Source organism: Brassica rapa, chromosome A08 (assembly GCF_000309985.2).
Source record: "Brassica rapa cultivar Chiifu-401-42 chromosome A08, CAAS_Brap_v3.01, whole genome shotgun sequence".
In the NCBI taxonomy this organism is placed as follows: domain Eukaryota; kingdom Viridiplantae; phylum Streptophyta; class Magnoliopsida; order Brassicales; family Brassicaceae; genus Brassica; species Brassica rapa.
In genome coordinates this window covers 3,061,570-3,083,831 of record NC_024802.2, presented here as the reverse complement: position 1 = coordinate 3,083,831, position 22,262 = coordinate 3,061,570, and the positions used below count along the sequence as shown (strand labels likewise).

The following is a 22,262-nucleotide window of genomic DNA, read 5'->3' as shown; positions in this document are numbered from 1 at the left end:
ACCCTGTTTTTTCACTTTCTTTTTTGTCAGGGTATGTCTTGTTTAGGTTCATCTCTCTGTAGAAAAACCTTTTATCTTTAATGAAATTACCATTCTTAGCAAAACAAAAAAAAGGCAGTTTGATGCAGCACCATAGAATGCAAAGAGGACAATAGACGCATAAGCAGCAAACGTTAAACGCGACTTCGGACGGATCAGTTAAAGCTACGTTTGCGTTTGTGACTACAATTTGAGACCTTGTAGGCGAAGCTGAGATGGTTTTCTTGCTGGATTTTCTTCTTCCATTCCTCCTTGAAGTAGACTTTTGTGGTCGTTCATCTCGTTCTTGAATATTCTTGATGGTTTAAATTTAAACGTTAAACTAGATTATAAAAGGGCGGGTATATGTTTTGTTTTATATTTTTTAAAAGTTTGATTTTAATATTAATGTTTTTTTTGTAATAATCATATTTATGTTTTTCTTTATAATAATATTTGTGTAAAATATTTTTTTAATTATTCGTAAGAGGTTTTGGCAATTGCATTGAATTTGTGATGTTGCATTACTATACACTTGTACCATAGCGATTTCACACATTAATTTTACACTTTATTCCTAAACAGTTATTAATTTTTTAAATAACAAAGTATAGTTATAATTTTATTTAGTAATCAAATAATAATCTAGATTTTGACCCACGCTTTAAAAACGCGGATATGTTTTGACTGATTATTTTGACAAAACTTGAATAGTGTTAATTATTTTTATAGGATACAACATGATTATTTGAAACATTAAAATTTTGAAGTTTTGCAAAATCAGGACATGAATTTGTTTACAAATTTTTATGTTTTTTAAATATGTTAAATATTTTTGGTAATGATAAATTTTGTACATGTGGAAGACTTTATATTTTGCTAAACAGGTTAAATATGATATCATATCTTGTATATCATTTTTGTATGAACATAAAAAGTTGATAGTTTTTGTGCATAAAAAATAAATTTGAACACAATGATATAAAACAATAGCAGTGTTTTGAAAACTGAACTGGCCGGACCGGCCAGACTGTGACTTGCACTTCTAACCGGTTCCGGATTGTGCTAGAATCGAATTTGAGTTAAACCGATAAATCTGGTAAAAAACGGTTAAAAACCATGAAATTTGCTAAAACCGATGATCCAGTTTGATATTAAAACATGGTTTTATGAAATTTCAAGTAAAAAAATTCAATTTTTTAAAAATAAATCATAAAAATAATATTATTTTAATATCTATATGGACTAACTTATTTTTTTAACAATTTTAAGAATTATTTTTGTGGCTACGAAAACATATTGTAATGCTCCAGAATTAATATATAGGAGATTACATAGCTCACTAATTCTTCAAGTTATTCAGCAGCTATATTACGTTAGATTCTTCTGTTACGAAGAATTTTTAATTACTTACTCATATTCCATAATTTCGTACAGCCAAATTCAGCTGATACTATTTAGATCTATGTATTTTTATTCGAGTGGCTTTGAATAATTCAAAAAGGTATATCAATATTGGGATAATACCCAAAGGTCCACGTAAAGCCGTCAGCAATTTTAAATAGTTTGTAAAACGACAGAAGAAAGTATAAAATAATTATAAAAATTTATAAAAATGAAAATCGTGGTCATTAAGAAATCATTCATCGTCGACAAAAAGAAATCATTCATCAAAACCATCAATAATCTTTGAGTTTTTTCTTCTTCGAGAACGCGATGAACGACCGCAAAACGCTACTCCAAAGAGAAATAGAAGAAGAGAATCGGGCAAGGAATCAGATCACCGTTTCGCCTACAAAGTCTCAAATCGTAGTCACAGACGCAAACGCAGCTTCAACTGGTCCGTCAGAAGTCGCTTTTAACGTTTGCTGCTTATGTGTATATTGTCCTCTTTGCGTTCTGTGGTGCTGCATCAAGCAGCCTTGTACAATCGGATGGCGAGCCATCCTAAAGGCTAGAGGCCAGTTAAGCCGCTGCACCAGCTGTGGCAGAAGCTATAGTAGGAAGGTTAAAGCCGCAGATTATTCATCGTTTTCGGATATTGATTCAGATGATGTGAATTGCAAAGCACATAATTGCTCAAAACGAAACGGCCGATTATAAGAATTTTTTGTTGACTTTCATATATTCACAAACTTTCCTCATGCTCTCTTTTCTAATCTGCGACTTTAATCATCATTAACGCAGACGCAAACGCTAGAGTTGACTTCTTAATGATGAGTTAATGGAAAGTCTTGCGATTAAAGTCTATACTATTATGATAATATGGAGTTCAAAAGTTTTGTTGTGATATACCAAATATGTATTAGTATATATTATTACTGTGTGAGGGATAAAGTTATCTTCAAGGAATAAAGTTGTGTTTGTTTTGCTCAAAAAAAAAACAAAAAAGTTGTGTTTGGTTTGCTCAAAAAAAACAAAAGTTGTGTTTGATTAACGAGTAAGGAATAAAGTTAAGATCTTGTGCCTTTTTCTGTTATAAATTCTAAAACTCAAAACAAGTATTTAAACGATGATTTGAGAAAAGAAAAAAAAATTGAAAGGAATCTGGATTGAACAAACAACAAAATCAAATTCGAGTTAATAAACTAAACTTATAATAAATTGCTCCTAGGCAAATGATGTGGTTAGGTTATAAGATTTTGAAAAACTCGAAAATGTCCTGTTTTTGATCCTCCCTGATTGCTTAAACAGCTCGACATCTCCTTAGGATATCTCACAAATCTCACTATACATACTTCACTGGATTTCTGCTTATTTGAAAACTGAAATGAACTTTCTTGATTTGTTCTTCGTTAATTGAATCTTCGACGTTAACTCAGCAATTCTCAGCTAACAGCTCGATGGGTTATAATGGGTTCGTGGTGAAGACAAGCCTTTTCCCAGCGCAAAATATTTGGCACAACTAGTTTTGGTTACAGCTCATCTACTCGCCGAATTGGTGTCAAATCCATTTCCAACAATTTTTTTGAATAAATAAATATAAAGAAATACTGATGACATAAAGTGTTAACAATAATCAAAAAGTGTAATTTTGTATAGATAGTGTAGGAAGCCGGAAAATCAAATTGAAATAAACGATAAGATACAAAGAGACGGTAAGGACCTGGACAAGAAAACGAGACGGTATGAAAACCTTTTTGTAAAGATCACACTGAGCTGAGATATCATGTTTTTCCTTAACTCTTGATATTTTCTCTGTAGTAAGACATCCCATAGCAAATAACGACTCATAGGATAAAACCATGAAAGACAATTCACGCATCACTAGTTAATATTTATGCGAACTAAAAAAACTACGAAACACTCTCGACTTACATTGGAAGATTTTTGTTGGTTTTTCGAAGGGAAAGTAACGACTGATTGAGAATAGTCGAGTTTATTTAGAGAGAATGAGGTGAGCCACTTCCTCTAACAGTTGTTGTATGTGGAGGAGATCATGCAAAAAATTTGGGAGGTTGGCGTTTCAAAAATTCTTCTCCAATATCCTCTCTTCTCATTCAAAAATATATTGGCCGAACAAATGAAATTTGTGTTGTTTTGGGATGGACTACATGTCGTTTAGAAACGAATTGCATGATGTTTTATTCTAAATGGGCCAAAAAGATGAAAGTAATTTGGTCCAAAAAAATCTTACTCAGCATGTGGCCTTCACCAAGACCCAAGCTCACCCCAACGCCGAGCCGAGCCACCCATATGACGGCAGCACGCGCATGAGGAGCCAACCTCAGCCACCCTGTGAGCATTTGAACAATGATAGGAGTGTAGACATATTTATACAACTCACTCATGTATGTTGTGGCCGATGTGGGACAAATGGTTTTTGTCACTTCAAACAAATTTTCTTAGTGTTTCAAGTCACACTAAGATACCAACTTATTTGCATCATTTCTCATTCAAATCAAATCTGTTTTTGACGTTTGACTATACCAGATTGTAGTACATATTACAAGCTTCACCATGACCTGATAATCTGATCACGTTGGCCACCGGTTTGGACGGAAAAGTGAAAAACTCATATGTCAAAAACAGTATTCCAACAATTTCCTACATGAATAGAAATGAATCTAAACATATGAAAGCATGATATACTATAGTTGATAAACTCATACTAATCCTAACTAGACAAACATGCTTATCGAGAGTGTCTGAAAAAAAAATCAATGTGTTTGAGTTGGTGACATTTTTAAGTCTTGAACCACTCATTTAACATATGTCGGGTTTACTTTAGCAAGAGGTGAACATGATGCCTTAAAGCACCCAGTGTTTTATGTAGACCGAGACAACATGCCACAACTTCATTTTCTCGTAAAATTAGTTCTATTGTGTTCATTGTGGTCATGAACTATTCATGGTTTTCATGAGTGAACTTTAAAAATATAGCATTAATTCTCTTAGAAACGCTCCATTTCACGTTCATTAGGTGATTGACTATAAAAAGTATTGAGTAATACTCTACTTTATAAGCTATGAAATCATTAAAAGCTAACGCTTATCCTTCTCACATTTAATAGCATGTTTGTGGTCTCTAAGTGCTCTCAGTAGATTCTTTTTTATTTTGTTTCCCTTTGAACCTTGGGATCTCTAGTCATGATAGGTAGGGTTGCCGTGAAGCATCCTCATTTGTCATAGGTTTTAAACCCATTCATTTTGATAATTTAACAACAACATCTTGTGGAAAGTTTTAGCAAATAGACCCACTAGGTTGTTAGCTGATTTGATGTACTATATTGTGATTACACCATTAATGTTTAAAAATAATTTTTCTAATGGTTTTATGTCGTCTTATGATGTGACGAGAGATTCATCATTGTAGAGATTATTCTGAGCCAAAGCTTTAAACGATTGACTATTACAATATATTTGTATATCTGGCATAGATTTTTCCTACATAGGAATATCTTCCAAACAGTTTCTAATCCATTCAGCTCTTTTATTTTGGGCTATGAACTCAGATTCCATGGTGGATCTTAGTAACACTGTTTTTTGGTAAAATTTCACGATATTGCTGCCCTTCCTAGTGTAAAAACATATGCACTTGTGAGTTTTGAGTTTTTAGAATTTGATATCCAATTAGCATAATTGTATCCTTCTAAAAGTGCAGGTTCTTTACCATAGTGCATCCCATAAATTTTATTATAGCGCAAGTAATTGAGTATTCTCGTTATAGCTTTCTAGTGTTTATGACCTGGATTACTTGAATATCGACTCATAACGTTTAGTGTGTGCGCTAAATCTGGTCTAGTACAATTATTCTAGTACATTAGACTCCCAATCACACATATTTACTCATTTTGTGGTACCGCTTCTCCTGATTTATGTCAATTGAATTTCAGGATCTAACGGGACTTTTTCATGCCATTAGAGCAATTTTAAATCTCTGATAGTATCGTTGAGCATAATAGGATTGGGATATGATAATTTCGCTTGATTTTTTGTGATTTTAATTCCGAGAATAAACATCTACTTATCCCATATCTTTTATGTCAAATTTTCCTTTGAGCATTTCCTTTATTTTATTAATTATGTCTTTATTGTTTCCAACTACGAGCATATCATCAACATATAATCATAGCAAACCTACTCATTTTGGTATTTTATAGTATATGCATTTCTCGCATTCATTAATTTTGAAACAATTTCACATCATTGTGTTGTCATTCTTTTGTGTTTTTGTTTAGGAGCTTGTTTGAGCACATAAAATGACTTTACAAGTCAGAAATGACAAAACCCTAAGGTTGTTTCATGTAAATCTCATCTTTTAAATCACCATTTAGAAAGGCGGCTTTTACATACATTTTATGCATTTCTAGATTTATTAATGTTCTATCATCAGCCTTATTGATGTTATTCTCTTTACCGGAGAATAAGTGTCAAAATATTATGGGTCAACTTTTTGTCAGAATCCTTAAATTACAAGCATAGCTTTGTATTTACCAATTGTTCCATCAGAGTTCAGTTTTTGTTTGAAAATTCTTCTAATCCCTAATGTTTTTCATCCTGGTGGTAAATCAGTTACATACCATGTATAAGTTTGCATAATAATATTGAATTTATTTTTGACTGCTTCATTCCAAAACATGGTTTCTGCCAAAGTTCGTGGATCATTTTTTACTAAAATTACCATCAAAAAGATCTTCACCAAAAGAATTTTTTTTCGAGCTCTTTTGCGCCTTCTAAGTTCATCTTATGTTTAATTTTCTGAAATATCAAAAGATTGACGTTTTTTTTTTCAATTTCTGAGACATTGTCGTCGTCACTTTCTTCTCTAGTTTTTTTCAAAAAAAAATTGCCTTGCACGGAAAATATTTTCGAATAAAGATGCATGATTTGATGATTGTATGAATGCAGGATATTTCAGATTTATGTTATGTGCATACCCAATCAAGATGGAATCCATTTTTTTAGGTCTAATAGTGACCTTCTTAGATGGCGGTACAATAAATTTTGCCAAGCACCCCCACACTTTAAGGTATTTATACAAAGGTAAATTACCTTTCCATAATCCATATGGTAACTTTTGTGACATTTTGTTCAGGATATAATTAGTGGTAAGAATCAATTGCCCCCCCCCCCCCCCACATGTACTAGGGTAACCAAGATTCCTACAACATTGCATTCATCATCTCTTTTAAAGTTCATTTTTTGCATTTAGAAACTCCATTACATTCTAGTGAATAAGGAGTTGTAGTTTGATGGACAATTCCATGTTCTTTACATAATTCATCGAAATGACCATCATACCACCTCCTCTTTTGCTTCTAACTATCTTTATAGTTGTTTTAACCTGATTTTCAACCTCGAGCTTAAATTCCTTGAATATATCTAAGTTTTCATATTTGCTACGTAATTAATTTACATAACAATATTTTGTGCAGTTATCTTTGAAGATCACAAAGTATGTTTTCCCAACTTTAGTTTGTGTGTATTTTAAATCAGGTTAATCAGTATGAATTATACCTAGAGGTTCATTGGTTCTTTCAAGGTGATGGCGTTTTGTGAGCTTACCATGCACACATATTTCACATTTTCAATACTTGTTTTGTATTTTGGGAGTATATTTAGATTCATTAATCTTTGTATCTAGTTGTAGTTCAGATGGCCTAAGAATTCATGCCATATATTAAAAGACTTAATCAAATAAGCATATGGCTTCTTCTTATTCATTGAAACTTTTGGAGCTATACTTTCAGAAGGATTGTCATTACATTCATCTTGACCACTCCATCCTTAACATACCCTTACCCAAGTAAACTTCATTCTTCCTAAAAACGAGCTTGTCAGCCCCAAGAGTCATGGCCAACACACAACAATCTGTCATCATCGATTTCCAGCTACAATCTATCATTGACAATCAAGGTAATTTTAATGACTCTACGACTGAGAGCATGGAATTCATGTTAACTTATCATGAGATTCATCACCCCGACTCAACATTCCTTATTCAAGAGACTAACCCATTTGTGATGATTTTACTAAGAGAGAAGGACAATATCTTAGCTAATGATCTTCAAGTTACTCTAACCATCAGAGACTACAATCAAAACGCTACTGTAAGACTTGACGTCGATCTAATCATCACGGACCAAGAGGGAACTAATAGGCCTCCAACTACAAAAGAGGAAAATGATATATGCACTATCTTCTTCGAGAATTGCAACTATGTAAACAATATTTGCTCTTGTACATGCGGCCGTAATTTTTATTTTCTTTGAATTGATTAATGGCTTCGTACAAATATAAGTTGTCAACTGTGTAGGGAAAGTAATCTATGAGTCCATCTTAGATACTATTAATAAGGAGGTTATCATGTTTTAACCTCCAATATCATTTCAGTACTATTTTCAACTTCAGTTATAAACATCAAACAAAATAAAAACATATCTTTCCTCACTAATAAATATTTATCCCTAACCATTCCGTTCGACCCTGAATATCATATACATTTCAACTAACACAATATATACACAACATAGTTTTAGAATTAAAATTACACTAATAAACACGTACTAGATCCGGACCCGCCTGAACGGGCGGGATTTTATTCATAAAACTTAAATTGTTCGTAAAAATATATTTAGTGTTATCTCTTTTGATCATAATCTTGTATAAAATATTTGATGTGTTGTAATTTTTGAATAAGTTCTTATAATTTGGTTAATTTGTTTAATATGCTATGAAAAGACACATTTTATATATATTGTTGATTACATGTTTAGAAAATTTGAAGTAAGTTTTTCAGTTATATTAGAAATTCTGAAGTAATATGAAATATAGTTGATATTTATTAAATATTTAAATAAAATGTACATGTATTTTTGTGAAATTTATTTTTATTTGCAACACATTATGAAAGTAATAAACTAAGTTAATATTTGAAGTGATACGAATGCATGTCATTTGCCAAACCATTACCCATTTTTTCAAACCAATCGTGTGTGGGAGAAAAATCAAATATATGATTTAGTTAGATTTCATTAGGTAGATTATAATTTATATATTAATATATATATTTATATATATATATATATATCACACACAAATAGATGTTAGGTACAACATAATATTTTTGTTTTAATAAAAGAGATGAATAGGTCCAAATTTAAATGACAATCTTCAAACAGTAGATAAAAATAAGACTCTATTTTAATAGATTAGATTTTTTTTTGTCTTGTCTCCATTAAATTATTTTTGGTATAATTTGCAAAATTCTTAAAATCAGATTTTATTTCATTTTCCTTACATTATTTAAGAATAATATACTAACAACTAACTCATTAGACACTACTAACCAACCCCATAAACCCCAGCTTTTGAACATAAAAGCGCTAATAACGCTAATGGTCGATAAAATCATAACGAAGATAAGATATGAAAATATGTACATATATGAATTCGCCTGTTATTCTTATATCAACCTAATCAAACTGTGTGACTTCCAATGTTTCATTCATCGCCATTATAGTTAAGCCAGAAAAAACAAATGTAAACAAAAAAAACGACAAAATCCCGTACACAAAACTACACAATTCATCAACAACGTACCCAACTCCGCGCTTGCACATGAGCTATGCCCCTAGTTTAAATAGTTATAGAGTTCAAGTATGAATTTGCACTTACTTTTTGGTCTAAAAACCAAGACCGAAATTGTACAGGTCAAAATTGGCTATTTTCCCTAACTTGAGCACCGCAACATCGAAAAGGTGGAAAACAATAGAAATAGCAACAAAGCTTCAAGCGGCTGATCCTTAGAATCTCAAACATAACAGTAAGAAATAATAATGATTGATAATCGTTACACGACTCACCAATCATCAGGAGTGATGATCTTAGACCACCTCCAACGGAGGCTTTTAGAGGTGGTTCTTAAAAAAAATGAAAAAAAGGAAAAATCAAGAGAACCAGTGTCTAACTAAGGGGTACGTGCCCTCTGTGTATTGGTCGTCTCTCTCTCTCTTCCTTCGTCGATGGTTTTTTTTTTGTCTCAGATCCACAGTTCAAACGATCTCGAATCTACTCGCCATGAACAACACCATGCTGAAGTAAGTGTGATTGATTGCTTGAGATTTTAATCAGAGACTAGATTTTGACCCGCGCTTTAAAGTGCGGGATTGATTTTTAATTAATTTTAAGAATATAAATATTAGATAAAATTTATTTATTTAACATATTTTATAATAGTTTAATTTTATTTTTAATGATTTGTAATCAAACCCGTCTCACTTTAATTAGAACATATTTTTATATTTTGTAATAGAGTGGGCTAATAGCCTAATATGTTTCCTTTGTTCTGTACTTTATAAATAAGTTACATGTTTGATAAAAGTACCCAAACAAACTTCAACCGTAGAACATAAACAGTAAAACGGGAACCTATATAATAAATAATTGAAATATTTGTTAACCATAAATTTAATAACTATTTATTTTACTAATTAAGGATTATTTCCTAATTTATTCAGTCATCATATAATCAGATCTTAATATAACATTTTATAAGTACAATTATTATATGTTGGTGATCAAACTTATAAATATGGCCTCTAATTAATATTTTATATGTGAATTGTATTGATACATATATTCTTATTATATCTATCTTACATGTATATTTGAATATAGCAAAATTATGGGGGGATTTTTTGACAACATGCATGGTTTTCTAAGAGTCATTCTTGGGTTCACTCCCTAGGGTGAACTTATAGGTTCACCAACCAATAGAATTTCATTATTTCAAATTCGATATCTTTTAAAAAAGGAAACAAAATATTCTCAAATTATATTATGTTTTTAAAATAAAAAAAGATAATAGTTACAGAAAAAAGAATTAAAAAAAAATATATTTTAATATTCTCAACAAAACACTAAACCCTAAATCCTAATCCCTAAACCCTAAATCCTAAACCCTAAACCCTTGGATAAACCCTAAACCCTTGGGTAAATCCTAAACCCTTGGGTAAATCCTAAACCCTTGGGTAAACCCTAAACCCTTGGATAAATCCTAAACTCTAAATAAAAAACACTAAAACCCTAAACCCTAAACGCTTGAATGTTTTAGTGTATAGTGATTTTGATTTAGAGTTTTGGATTTATCCTAGAGTTTAGGGTTTATCCAAGGGTTTAGGGTTTAGGATTAAGGGTTTAGGGATTAGAATTTAGGGTTTAGGGTTTAATGTTATGCTGACGACATAAAATATTTTTTTTTGTAATTATTACTATTTTTTTTTACTTTTAAATTTTAAAAACATAATATAATTTGACAATATTTTGTTTCCTTTTTTAAAAGATATCGAATATAAAATAAAACAATCCTATTGGTTGGTGAACCTAGAGGTTCACCCTAGGGGGTGGACCTAAGAATAAGTCGTTTTCTAATATATTTTTTTGAAAACGTGTGCTACAAATGTAGAAACAAAATCATGGCAAAGGGTTTAAGTTGATTAGTTGCAGAATGCATTTTAAGTTAGGGTAAATGATAAGCATCATTTTCAAAAATAACAAAAAATTCTTTGTTAATTTATATTTTTGTATTTGTTATGTATAGTTTCATTAGATTTGGAAACAATAAAATATGATTGATCTTGTTTGAATTATAATACATACTTTCCTATACTTTGGAAAGTTGCTAGTTTATAGGGATATTTTTTTGACTTCTTCATCAAGTTTATTTTGTTTAGATTTCATATAAACTATCATTTTAATTATTAAACAGAATCCAACAAAATATGCTAAAGAAAATTAACAAATCAAATAAACTTTTAAAATACATTTTGGAGGAACGAATGTCTAATTAAATATATACTAACTAAGGCACATATAAACTATACATTAAGAAGTCGAAAATGAACATGCTACATATAAATTTGTCTAAATATGCGATTGTCAAATTTTCATATTTATTGTAACTGTTAGTAGCTAATTCTTAATTTATTTTTGGGTGAACGTTGGTTTTTAAAGTATGCAAACATATAACTTTACTATAGAAAATAAATTATGAAAAAAATAGTTCATACTTACATTACATATCAATTAAATTAATTTGGTTAGTATATGTTTGTTTAAATATGTGGGCCAAATTGTGAACCACAAATAAATATTGAACACGCAAATGGTTTATGCTGATTTTGGTTTAGTCCCGAGAGCAAAATTGTGTTCATTTATATGTTGACCATGTAAAGCCCAGCCAATTTAACATGTATGTCATGTTACCTTTTATTGTCAGAGAAATATAAGGTAAGACCAAAAAATATTAAAGTCTAGTGAAATGGTCTAAACAACTTTCATAGGTAGATTTTTTTAGGACTCATTTCTTTTTAATAGTATTGATTAGATTTTGACCCGCGCTTAAAAAGCGCAGATTTTTTTCAGGCGAAAACCAAAATTTACATAGATTATTATTTTGTATTTATATAGACTTTAAAGTTATTATGATTTATATGTTATCATGAGTTACGCAAATGAAGGTCACAGTATTTTAAAGATTTGATAAAATATGTTACTTTGCGGAGTAAGGAAAATTATGCGAGTATATGGTAATTAGAATATTTTTTTAATTTCTAGGAAATAATGCTAATCCAATTAAAGTAGGTTAGCGAAAATTTTTAAGTATAAGGAAAATAATAACTAATTGTGATATTAAATAAAACTTGTAGACGAAGCAATATAAATATTTCCGGATTTTGTTATTAAATATATTGAAACTACAATAAATATTTCCGGATTTTGTTATTAAATATCGTATCTACAATATATTGTTAACAAAAAGATTTACACAATACATTTAAATTGATTTTTTTAGATAGTTGGTAACACTTTAGGCAATAACATAGCAGAGTTTAAAATTTGAATTTTTGTCAATTTTTTAGTTATACCAACGCTATAAGACTGTTTGAATCATACCAAGTATGCGCTAAAATGGTTTGGTTTGGTATAGATAGCTTGTATATTAGATTTTGAGATGAATAAAGTGGTACAAATAAGGTGGTATAGATAGTTTGTATATTAGATTTTGAGATGAATAAGATGGTTTAATCATGTCAATGTTATAGTGTTCTAACTCAATAATACTATCATGGTTGTAATATGAATGAGATCGATATATTGAAGAAGTATTTTTTATTTTCGTGTACTATAAGTTATACCAACCACGGCATTTTCATATATACATCTTCTCTTCTTTTTTTTTCACATGGCAGCATTCTGCATTATAAAACATTAATATATAAGAGTGTTTATAAAACACGTATAAGATCCGTTTGTTATATAGGTCTGTTTGAAACATTAATAATATAGGTCCAATCTGAAATTGAAAACTATAAGCCAATTTGAAACATTAATATATAGGTCCGTTTGTAAAACACATATGATTTTATATATATAGACTAAAACATATGCAACTTTATATGGACTAAAAGAGAATAAATTATGGTTAGAGTAATATATAGTAACATAGATAGTAGGCGAAATAATAGGTAGACCAATATACTATTAGTTAAATGAAAAGGTGCAGTAACTTTGTATAAGTAGATTTTTCAAGACTGCTTCCCTTTTAATAGAGTAGATTCTGTCATGTCATTAGAATGAATCTTAAGTATACATTATCGTTTTAGCTGCTAAGGTTTGAAGATGAAGAGGTTGAAGAGAGCTATCAAAGGCTGAGGGAAAGAGAGAGAAGCCATGCGTATCTGCATAACTGTGCTAGGGCTTACTGCTCTACCATGGACCATACTTATCTCATCCCTCATCTACGCTTGATCATGGTTCAATGGATATTGTGCAGGTAAATATTATCATCATGTTCTTATATGCATTTGGCTATCTATTTAGTGAACTCGAAGCTTAGAATATGTATCAGTGGAGAAGATGTCAAATGGAAAATTCAGTTTCTAGATCGTTTTAGGATAGTTATTGATGTTAGGAACAAATATTTTGAGATGGTTGTTACTTCCCTTGACATCACTCTTGATCTAGAATCTCATGTTTTAAGCGAATCAGATATTGGTTTAGTGATATTTACACTGGAGATACATGTTTCTCAGTTGAATTGCTTCTTTGATTTTGATTGACACTGAAAATACTTGGTTTTGTTGGTTTATTGTTGTTAAATCCTATAATTTATCTCTGTTCTTAAAATGATTCTTGCTGAAACAACTACGGAACCAATAATCTGTGTGTTGCTAGTCTCTTCGTGGTCGTATCATTTGGTTTCTCTTTGTGTGTTAGATTTGGTTTCTCTTTTTGTCTTAGATTCACATCTCTATGCCATGATCGAAAAATGTTGATCCTCTATGCCATGTTCTGTTTTTGTGTTACCTTTGATTGGTTTACATAAACATGTAACATGTGAGCCATGTTATGTTTTTGCAGGTGGAGCGAAGACATAAAGCTTGTGGAGTTGTACATAAAGCTTGTGGAGCAATCAAATGTCATTGATGTGCCTGGTTTGTCTTATAGAAACATCCCTTCCGTTGCCTCAACTGCTATAGGAGAGCTGGTAATTTCATTCACTCACTCCCATCTTTTGTTACCTCTTTGTTCTCTATTGTCTAACAACAATGGTTGCAGGCTATATCCAAAGGAAGACAGGGAAGAGAAGCACAAAACCTATTGAGGGTAACTCGGTTAATCTCCTTGTTCTGTTCTTAAAGGTGTTTCCTTTTTTTATTCAAATGTTCTAATAATATGATGATTTCTTTTGGCAGGTATATGTGGCGAATATTCGTCTGGCGAATATTCATCTTAAGGGAGTTGAAACAGGTGTCTTAGTTACTACATATGAACCTATTCTCATCAAGTAAGTCTCACCAACGTTAACCTTGTTGTTGTTCGACATTGTCTTTGGGTCTCATGTGTTTTGTATATTGTGCATATGAACCTATTCTCATGTTTTTTTTTCATGGTTGTTTAAAATTTTTAATTATAAATTTGTATTTGTATTTTTAATATGTTCTTATGTCATATTTGTTTAAATTTTATGAAATCCAATAATTTATAAGTTTTGTAAAATTTAAATTTAATAGTTCAATTTCTGAAAAAAAAAAGTTAAGAATCTCAAAGGGGTTCTCTCATTGAACTTTGACAAAACTAACTACATTAACAAGAATTCTAAATTTCATAAAGTACACAATTAACCATTAAACTAATCATTAGAACCCATCAAAAGCTCTAACCATTAGACGTGCTCTTAGAGCAGCATTAACCACAGCACCCCTAATGGGGTGCTTAATCATTTTTTTATTATTAAGTAGGATTTAAGAGTTTCATTAAGCAACTTGTATATTTTGATCCTGCAATGCAAAGTGCTTATTATGGAGTGCTTAAAATATTAAATATTAATTTTTTTAGATAAAATTTATTTATTACATAAAACATATTAAAGGATAATATTTTAAACATAGATTTTAAAAAAAAATATCAAAATAAAGATTAGAACAATAAACGAGATTAATTTGAAAATCACATGTGAGCTCATTGGTTGTTTTCATCACCTCCAGATTTACGCCAAACATGTTCAACCAAATCACTTTTCAGTTGTTCATGCATTTGTCGATCACGAATTCTAGTTCGAACACCCATCATATTGGCGATATTTGTAGGGATATCTGTAGAATACGTGAGATCGACATGTGAACTTCCATTGTCTTCTCGTAGTTGGAACTCGGAAAGTTCAAATTGAGTGTATCGATCTCGCTCATCTTCTACGATCATATTATGGAGTATGATACATGCCCTCATAATTTTACCAATTTTGACTTTATCCCAAAAAAGTGCAGGATTTTTAACGATGGCAAAGCGAGCTTGCAAGACTCCAAAAGCACGCTCGACATCCTTTCGGACAGTTTCTTGGCGTTGCGCAAATAACACTGCTTTCGGCCCTTGTGGTAGTGAAATAGATTGGATAAAAGATGCCCATTTCGGATAAATACCATCGGTGAGATAGTAAGCCAAGTGATACTCTCTTCCATTCACAAAGTAAGTCACTTGGGGAGCTTGACCATTTATTATGTCGTCAAAAACAGGTGAGCGATCAAGAACATTGATATCATTTAACGTACCTGGAGGTCCGAAAAACGCATGCCATATCCAGAGATCATATGAAGCAACCGCCTCTAATACGATTGTTGGTTTGCCCGAACCACGAGAATATTGCCCTTTCCAAGCGGTGGGACAATTCTTCCATTCCCAATGCATACAATCGATGCTCCCTATCATGCCGGGGAATCCAAGATACTCTCCAATATCAAGTAGACGTTGAAGATCAGCCGGTGTTGGTCTTCGTAGGTATTCTTCTCCGAACAAATAAATTATTCCCTCCACAAAATACTCCACACATGACCGAGTTGTCGTTTCACCGAGCCGGAGATATTCGTCGACCGCATCCGCCGCAGTGCCATATGCCAAGACACGGATAGCTGCTGTACACTTTTGGAGTGCTGAGAGACCAAGCCTTCCTAGACCATCTCTCTTTTGGCGAAAGAAGTCAACTTCGTTCGAGAGTCGATCAACAATACGCAAGAACAATGGCTTGTTCATTCTAAAACGTCGTCGGAAATATTTTTCAGGATACGTTGGCGTATCACTGAAATAATCATTCCATAAACGGACATTGCCTTCTTCACGATTTCGTTCGATATAAACTCTTTTTTTTTTCCTTCGTTCTTCTTGATCATTATGGATGGTCAGTCTCTCAAATGTTTGCTCTAAATATTGATCGAACATTTGATCAAATGCTTCATCAAATGTTTCATCAATTGAATCATTTAAATTGTTTTGATTAGAAGAAGAGGCCATTTTTTTGTGATTGAAAAGAAAAGATGAGTAGAAAGGGTGAGGTTGAGAGTGTTTTGTCCGTTTGTTTTTTTTAAACAATCGGAAGTGAAAGGGTGAAGAAAGAGAGGTATTATCAAAGACTTGGTGACTTTGATCAAAGGGTGATTTCAATCAAAGATGATCTTTATTGTTTATACGAGAAAGTTTGGTGACTTTGATCAAAGACGAGAAGGGAATTGTTGAAACGATGAAACTATGAGAAGGAAAGAAAATGTTTTGGTACAAAGAAAGACTGAAGCTTGCATACTTTATATAATGGTAGACATGATTTGCTACAGAGAGTTAGTACAAGTCTCGTGAAACAAAAGACAAAAGGTCCGTGATACAAAAGACAATGCACAACAAAACAAAAGACTTCAGGTCCGTGATAGAAGCAAAGAAAAGACTCGAATGGTCCGTGATAGAAGCAAACAAGAGTGGTCCGTGATAGAAGCAAACAAAAGACATCAGAAGCTTGTTGCTCCAACAGAACATAGCTCCTCCATTCGTTCACCTGACAACAAAAACGAGAGCAACATTAGAACACATAACAAAAACTTATGCAACAAGTTACACTCAATCATAGTAGAACCTTAAGCAACAAGATACAGAACAACACAGAACAAGAACAAGAACAAGAGTTAGAAGACAAACCGAAACCAGTTAAACTAATTTGACATTAACTCAAGAACGAGTTTCTTCTTCAAAGCTTCTTCATAATCCGCAAGAGGGTCTTGTTTAGCAATGAGACTGTCCAGTACCTTCATCTTCGAAACCCTTTCTTTCACCACTAAATCCTGCTGCTTGAGGCTGCACATCGTGTCAAAGTGAGCCAGCTCCTTCCCGGCATCCAATGTCTTCTTAGACAGACTTTCTTTGCCCACTTTCTTCGCGGCCTTAACTCCCGGGGGTCGACGTGATGCTTCATCAGCTGAATCTTGCAATGAGAAGCCTCTCTCTTCTCACTGCCAGCAAGCCTTCGACTAGCACAGAAGTAGTCAGCTATTCTTTTCCAGAAAGCATTACACCTTTGCTCATTCCCTATTACTGGATCTTTGCTCGTGTTTAACCACGAGCTGATGAGCACCACATCGTCTGAAGGCGTCCAAGTCCTTCTTTCCTTTGCCACTGCTTCATCGTCAGATTGTGACACGCTATCTGATACGTTTCCGAAGTTAACATTTTGCTGACTGCTAAGCAGATCAACAAAATTTGAAGGCTGAGTGAATGGATTAAAATCCATTTCGCAAGAGAATGAAGAGAGAAAAACAGATAGGAATCTGTTGGAGGAAGAAAGAAGGAAGGAGATTTAAAGAGGGGAGAGAAGTAACAGATAGAAAGAAAGAGTCCATTAAAGAGTCAAAACAACTAGCCACAAACCCATTTCGAGTTGACATATATCTAACATCTATTAATTACCATTTCACACACAACCGTAATCAATTCAATTACAAAAACAAAGCAGGTCGTTCAACTACCTAACTCAACCACACACTAACCTTTTCTCAGTTCAACATCACTTCTATTAAATACTAACATCAATGCCCACTTGCCAAAACATTAAAAGATTAAGACATTTACCTCTTTGTGAGTAAATGCAATCGTCAGCTTTGGCGATTCTCTCTCAGCAACCTTGATCCATGCAACTCAACGGACATACACACAGAAAGAAAACAAAAATTACTATCAACAAAACAAATTCATGACCCTCAATTGAAGACTCTATATCAATTCAGACCAGAACCATTGATGACCCTCAATTCAGTTCAGTTACAGATCATTTGTTCTACATAAAACAGAGACACAAATCACATGATCATAAACAACCTATTCAACACAGACAAGAACGACACTCAATATTGAACACGATCAGTTAATACTCTTTGGATTCAATTCCAAATGATCATAAACAATCAGTTCATATTATATCAATTCAATTTTTTAACAAATCAACTCAATTATAAACGACCTACTCATATAACCACAGCTTTATATCAAACGTTCAATGCATACGAGTGATCAAATCGTGTTGAAGCTTTACCATGCTTTTGATTTCGTAGAGGAGAGCTCGGGCCCTGAGAGAGGTGTGAAGTGATTCTTCGTCTGGGTGAGCCGTCGAGAGATAGATGGCTTGTTCCACGATCCTCGAGAGGATTGACACCGTGACACGCCGAGAGATTCATCGAGGAGAGAGACAGAGAGACGAGGAGAGATCAACCTCGCTTTCGTCGACGATAGAGACAGAGAGACGAGGAGAGATCATCAAGAGGAGAGATGGGTTGAGAGAAGACTCCTCGGCGGAGTCGTCGAGGAGAGAGACAGGGAGACGATTAGAGAGACACGGAGACGAGGAGAGATCATCAAGACGGGGAGATGGGTTGAGAGAAGACTCCTCGGCGGAGTCGTCGAGGAGAGAGACAGGGAGACGATGAGAGAGACACGGAGACGAGGAGAGATCATCAAGACGGGGAGATCGGTTGAGAGAAAACGATGCGGCGGAGTCGTCGAGAGAGAAACACAAGACTTGTGTTTCGCGAGAGAGAGAGAGAGAGAAATGAACGTGGAGTGACGACTTCGCGACGCGTGTCCAATAAAACGCGCTTCTTCATGCGCTTAATTAAGCACCGCTGCCTCCCTAATTTCATCATTTTCCTTTTTTTTTTTAATCTAAAAATCATTAAGCACCCCAATAAGCACCTGCGTTAATGCTGCTCTTAGTGCTTACAACAATGCATCTGGGCCCATTTTTAGATATATGAAAATGCGTAGAGTACTTTTTTTTTTAACGACATAAAATTTGTAGAGTACAAGAAATCGTACAAAGTGGGGTATTCACATTGTCGCAAGGTATAATAATAAATTAACTTACAAGAAATCGTACAAAGAGGTGGCACTAGAGTAAAGTTTAGTCCGTTGGTACACAACTTACAACAATTACCAGTCTTTTGACTTTTCACAGAAAACTATTGAGTTAATGCACTCAAATTGTATATGTGTATGCTATTCATTATGAACACAACTGGAAACTATCAAACTACCAACAACATACATTAAAAAAGATAGTCATCTTTAGAGTGATGTTCATTTTTGAACCGCACTCTTTTTCTGCATATTACTAACTTCATTTTGAAAATTTAGCTCACCGACATGTAAATGTTTATTTATCTTCCTTTTAATATATTACTGTATCAGTTTTTTTTTAAACTGTATCAATTTTTTTTCTTTTTGCTGAAACTATTTTTCGTTGATTAACGTAATAAATAATGATAATAGCTTTGCACTCATTTCAAAATGAGAAGGTTGTGGTCAAGTACTGAGGAAAAAGTCTTGGGATGTAATTACATTTAAAGGTTCGATCTACATGTCATGTGAAATTAAGTTGCATTTTTCTGGTTACCTTATATGAATATGGACTATTGTATTTTGGCGCATTTGAATATTCGGGAGAGGGTCTATCTGTGGGATGTACCTCTCATCTAAAATAAAAAATAAAATAAAAAATTGAAGGTTTAAAACTGTAAATCATCTGGCTTTGATTTAAAACAGTTGAATCAGTGATTTTCTGTCGATTATGCTCACCTTGCATTTTGGACTATTTTTCCAATCATCAATATTTTGTAAGAATCAAAGATTTCAATTTTGTTTTTTGAAGGAATAGACATGTTAATATGTGAACCACAAACTGCAGGCCACGTGTGTGTATTTAATTGAAAGGGGTTGTGTCAAAGGACAATAATGCAGATATATGAAGACAAAAAAAGTTAGAGAACATTGTCGACGTAAATTAAAGGGTCAAAATCATACCCATCATTATATTTTAAATAAATAATGTTTTTTTCTGGTAAAAAATAAATAAATAATATGTTTGTCCTACAAGTTATACTTTTGGAAGGAGTGGGAGGGTTAATTCATTTCAAGTGAAAATATAAATATATATATAATTGTTTGTTTAAAATTAAACAGACAATAGAAATTCTATAAAAAAAAGAAGGGATTAATTAAAACTCAATGAGTGAACTTGTAAGTATAGAATAGAAACTCATATTTTGCAACTTTTTTTAATTATTAATTTGGGGGTACGTAAGGTCCACGCAAATTTCCAATGAGAGGTGCAGCATACGGTATATCCTCTTTCCGTGTATTTAAATTGGGTCTAAACAATGAATCTATATTCTATATTCGTGTAATCGCGTGGCCATATCATAAAGTGTAGAATTTTGCAAATTCTTTCTCAGAACATAACACATACGGTCATACTCATACCGAGCTTTATATATCCAGTAAAAATTATAATATCAAAAGAACTCATAAAAAAGGATGATCGATGTCACATGAATTACAAGATTTCTAAACAGTGCTCAACGTTTCTTTTTATTCACGTTTCATCAATGCACGAATTTTGATTAAAGTATGAGCTAGCTAACACTTACTATGAAGTGAACGAAGTTTATTAACCAAGAAATTAATTAACTAATTCTCCACATTTAGGTTTGATTACTTAATAAACAATTTTAACTATAATAATGATAAAAAGGTAAATAGAAAAAAAAAAAGCTAAGCCTTTACTTTCCTTATCTATAAATAGAAAACACTCTCAATGGATATTGAACATACTGATTACTAAAAGCAGAACAACCACAAAGGTGTTTCAAAAAAAAAGAACAACCACAAAGACAGAGAAACAAAGAAGAAGTAACATGGTAAAGGTGATGTGGGGTTCCAGTTTAGCTCTCGCCGCAGCGCTTCTCCTGGTGACGGTGGCAAACATTCCGGTGGCGGAGGGAGTGACGTGCTCGCCGACGGAACTGACTTCATGTTCGTCGGCGTTTATGTCAGCTTCGCCGCCGTCAGCAACGTGCTGCGCCAAGCTGAGAGAGCAGAAGCCATGCCTTTGTGGATATCTGAGGAACCCTGCCCTCAGCCAGTACGTTAACTCTCCAAACGCCAAGAAAGTTGCCAGCAGTTGCAATGTTGCAACCCCGAAATGTTAATCATGATTAATTAGTGACAAGTTTCGCTGATCATGAGTGTTTAATTACTAGTTAAAATAGGTCTGGTCTTCGACACTACTGTTTAGAATAATAGTGTGGTGGTGATTATGATGCTCATCATCATGCTTGAATGTTATGTTATGTCATGTTATGCTATGTATGTTATGTTATGTATGTTTATGTCTTATGAAACATTTTCCATAGTTAAGCCCTTCTTCAAAAAAAAAAAAAAAACATTTTCCATAGTTATTTATGCTTACTACTGTCGAGACAGGATTAAAATGCTTGATGACCGAATCAAAATCCAAAAAAATTCAAATATAAATATTTAAAATTAAATAACTATTTGAGAGATTTCATTGTAAAATTAGATTGAATAATTTGTGAAATGTCATTTTTACTTTTATTACATGTGTAAAAGTGTAAAAAACCTTTAAAAAACATAATTATTAATATTGTTGCAATTATAATTTGTAAAAGTTTGTAAACAAAAATAATGTTCCCCTTAGAATATAAAGATCGAAATCTACTTAGATTTTAAATCTAATAAGGAAACAATGTAAGTATTATATCCGTCGGCCAGGGTTTGATTTCTAGCAAGTGCAACTTTTTAAAATTTCCTCCTTTACAAAACAACACTTATCTAGAGACTAGAGTCCAGAGTTCAGGTCTACAACACTTTCTAAGTGATTCACAATTTCACAAACGTATTGATCTGATAATGAGTAAATCGATCTAAATAGCTAACGATTTCTCAACATAGGGCAAGCAACATTATATTATCGAAAACAAATGTTAATCATGATTAATTAGTGACAAAAAAATCAGTGAAATTGAAAAACTACAAATTCAAAAAAAAATTACACAAACAGTCAAGGGAGCTCAATACGAAAACATAACATATTAGATTACTTGTTGATTTTCCGGCGCGTATATACATTATTC

General features: G+C 32.6%; 4 protein-coding genes across 5 annotated transcripts; 3 read left to right on the top strand and 1 right to left on the bottom strand.

Annotated features, from left to right (window-relative positions):
- The first annotated feature begins 358 nt into the window (after positions 1 to 358).
- Positions 359 to 2,455, top strand: LOC103865052. Its single transcript, XM_009142829.3, has one exon. It carries the CDS (start codon positions 1,735 to 1,737, stop codon positions 2,119 to 2,121), a length of 387 nt encoding a protein of 128 aa, XP_009141077.1. The 5' UTR covers positions 359 to 1,734; the 3' UTR covers positions 2,122 to 2,455.
- Positions 2,456 to 6,586: 4,131 nt separating this feature from the next.
- Positions 6,587 to 14,512, top strand: LOC103833243. 2 transcript variants are annotated; one of them, XM_033277774.1, is made up of 5 exons: positions 6,587 to 9,560; positions 13,128 to 13,297; positions 13,885 to 14,011; positions 14,083 to 14,130; positions 14,220 to 14,512. In XM_033277774.1, the coding sequence occupies exons 1-5, from the start codon at positions 9,486 to 9,488 to the stop codon at positions 14,313 to 14,315; spliced, it is 516 nt and encodes a 171-aa protein (XP_033133665.1). In that variant the 5' UTR covers positions 6,587 to 9,485; the 3' UTR covers positions 14,316 to 14,512. The 2 variants fall into 2 exon arrangements, with proteins under 2 accessions (XP_033133665.1, XP_033133666.1); XM_033277775.1 differs by having other exon boundaries at positions 14,083 to 14,138.
- Positions 14,513 to 14,609: 97 nt separating this feature from the next.
- Positions 14,610 to 17,238, bottom strand: LOC103833242. The gene is made up of 2 exons (XM_009109338.3): positions 16,981 to 17,238; positions 14,610 to 16,840 (listed from the first exon to the last, which is right to left on the bottom strand). The coding sequence occupies exon 2, from the start codon at positions 16,306 to 16,308 to the stop codon at positions 14,986 to 14,988; it is 1,323 nt and encodes a 440-aa protein (XP_009107586.3). The 5' UTR covers positions 16,309 to 16,840; positions 16,981 to 17,238; the 3' UTR covers positions 14,610 to 14,985.
- A 3,684-nt stretch (positions 17,239 to 20,922) lies between these two features.
- Positions 20,923 to 21,531, top strand: LOC103832983 (non-specific lipid-transfer protein 2-like). Its single transcript, XM_009109091.3, has one exon. The coding sequence runs from the start codon at positions 21,024 to 21,026 to the stop codon at positions 21,315 to 21,317; it is 294 nt and encodes a 97-aa protein (XP_009107339.1). The 5' UTR covers positions 20,923 to 21,023; the 3' UTR covers positions 21,318 to 21,531.
- The last annotated feature ends 731 nt before the right edge of the window (positions 21,532 to 22,262 follow it).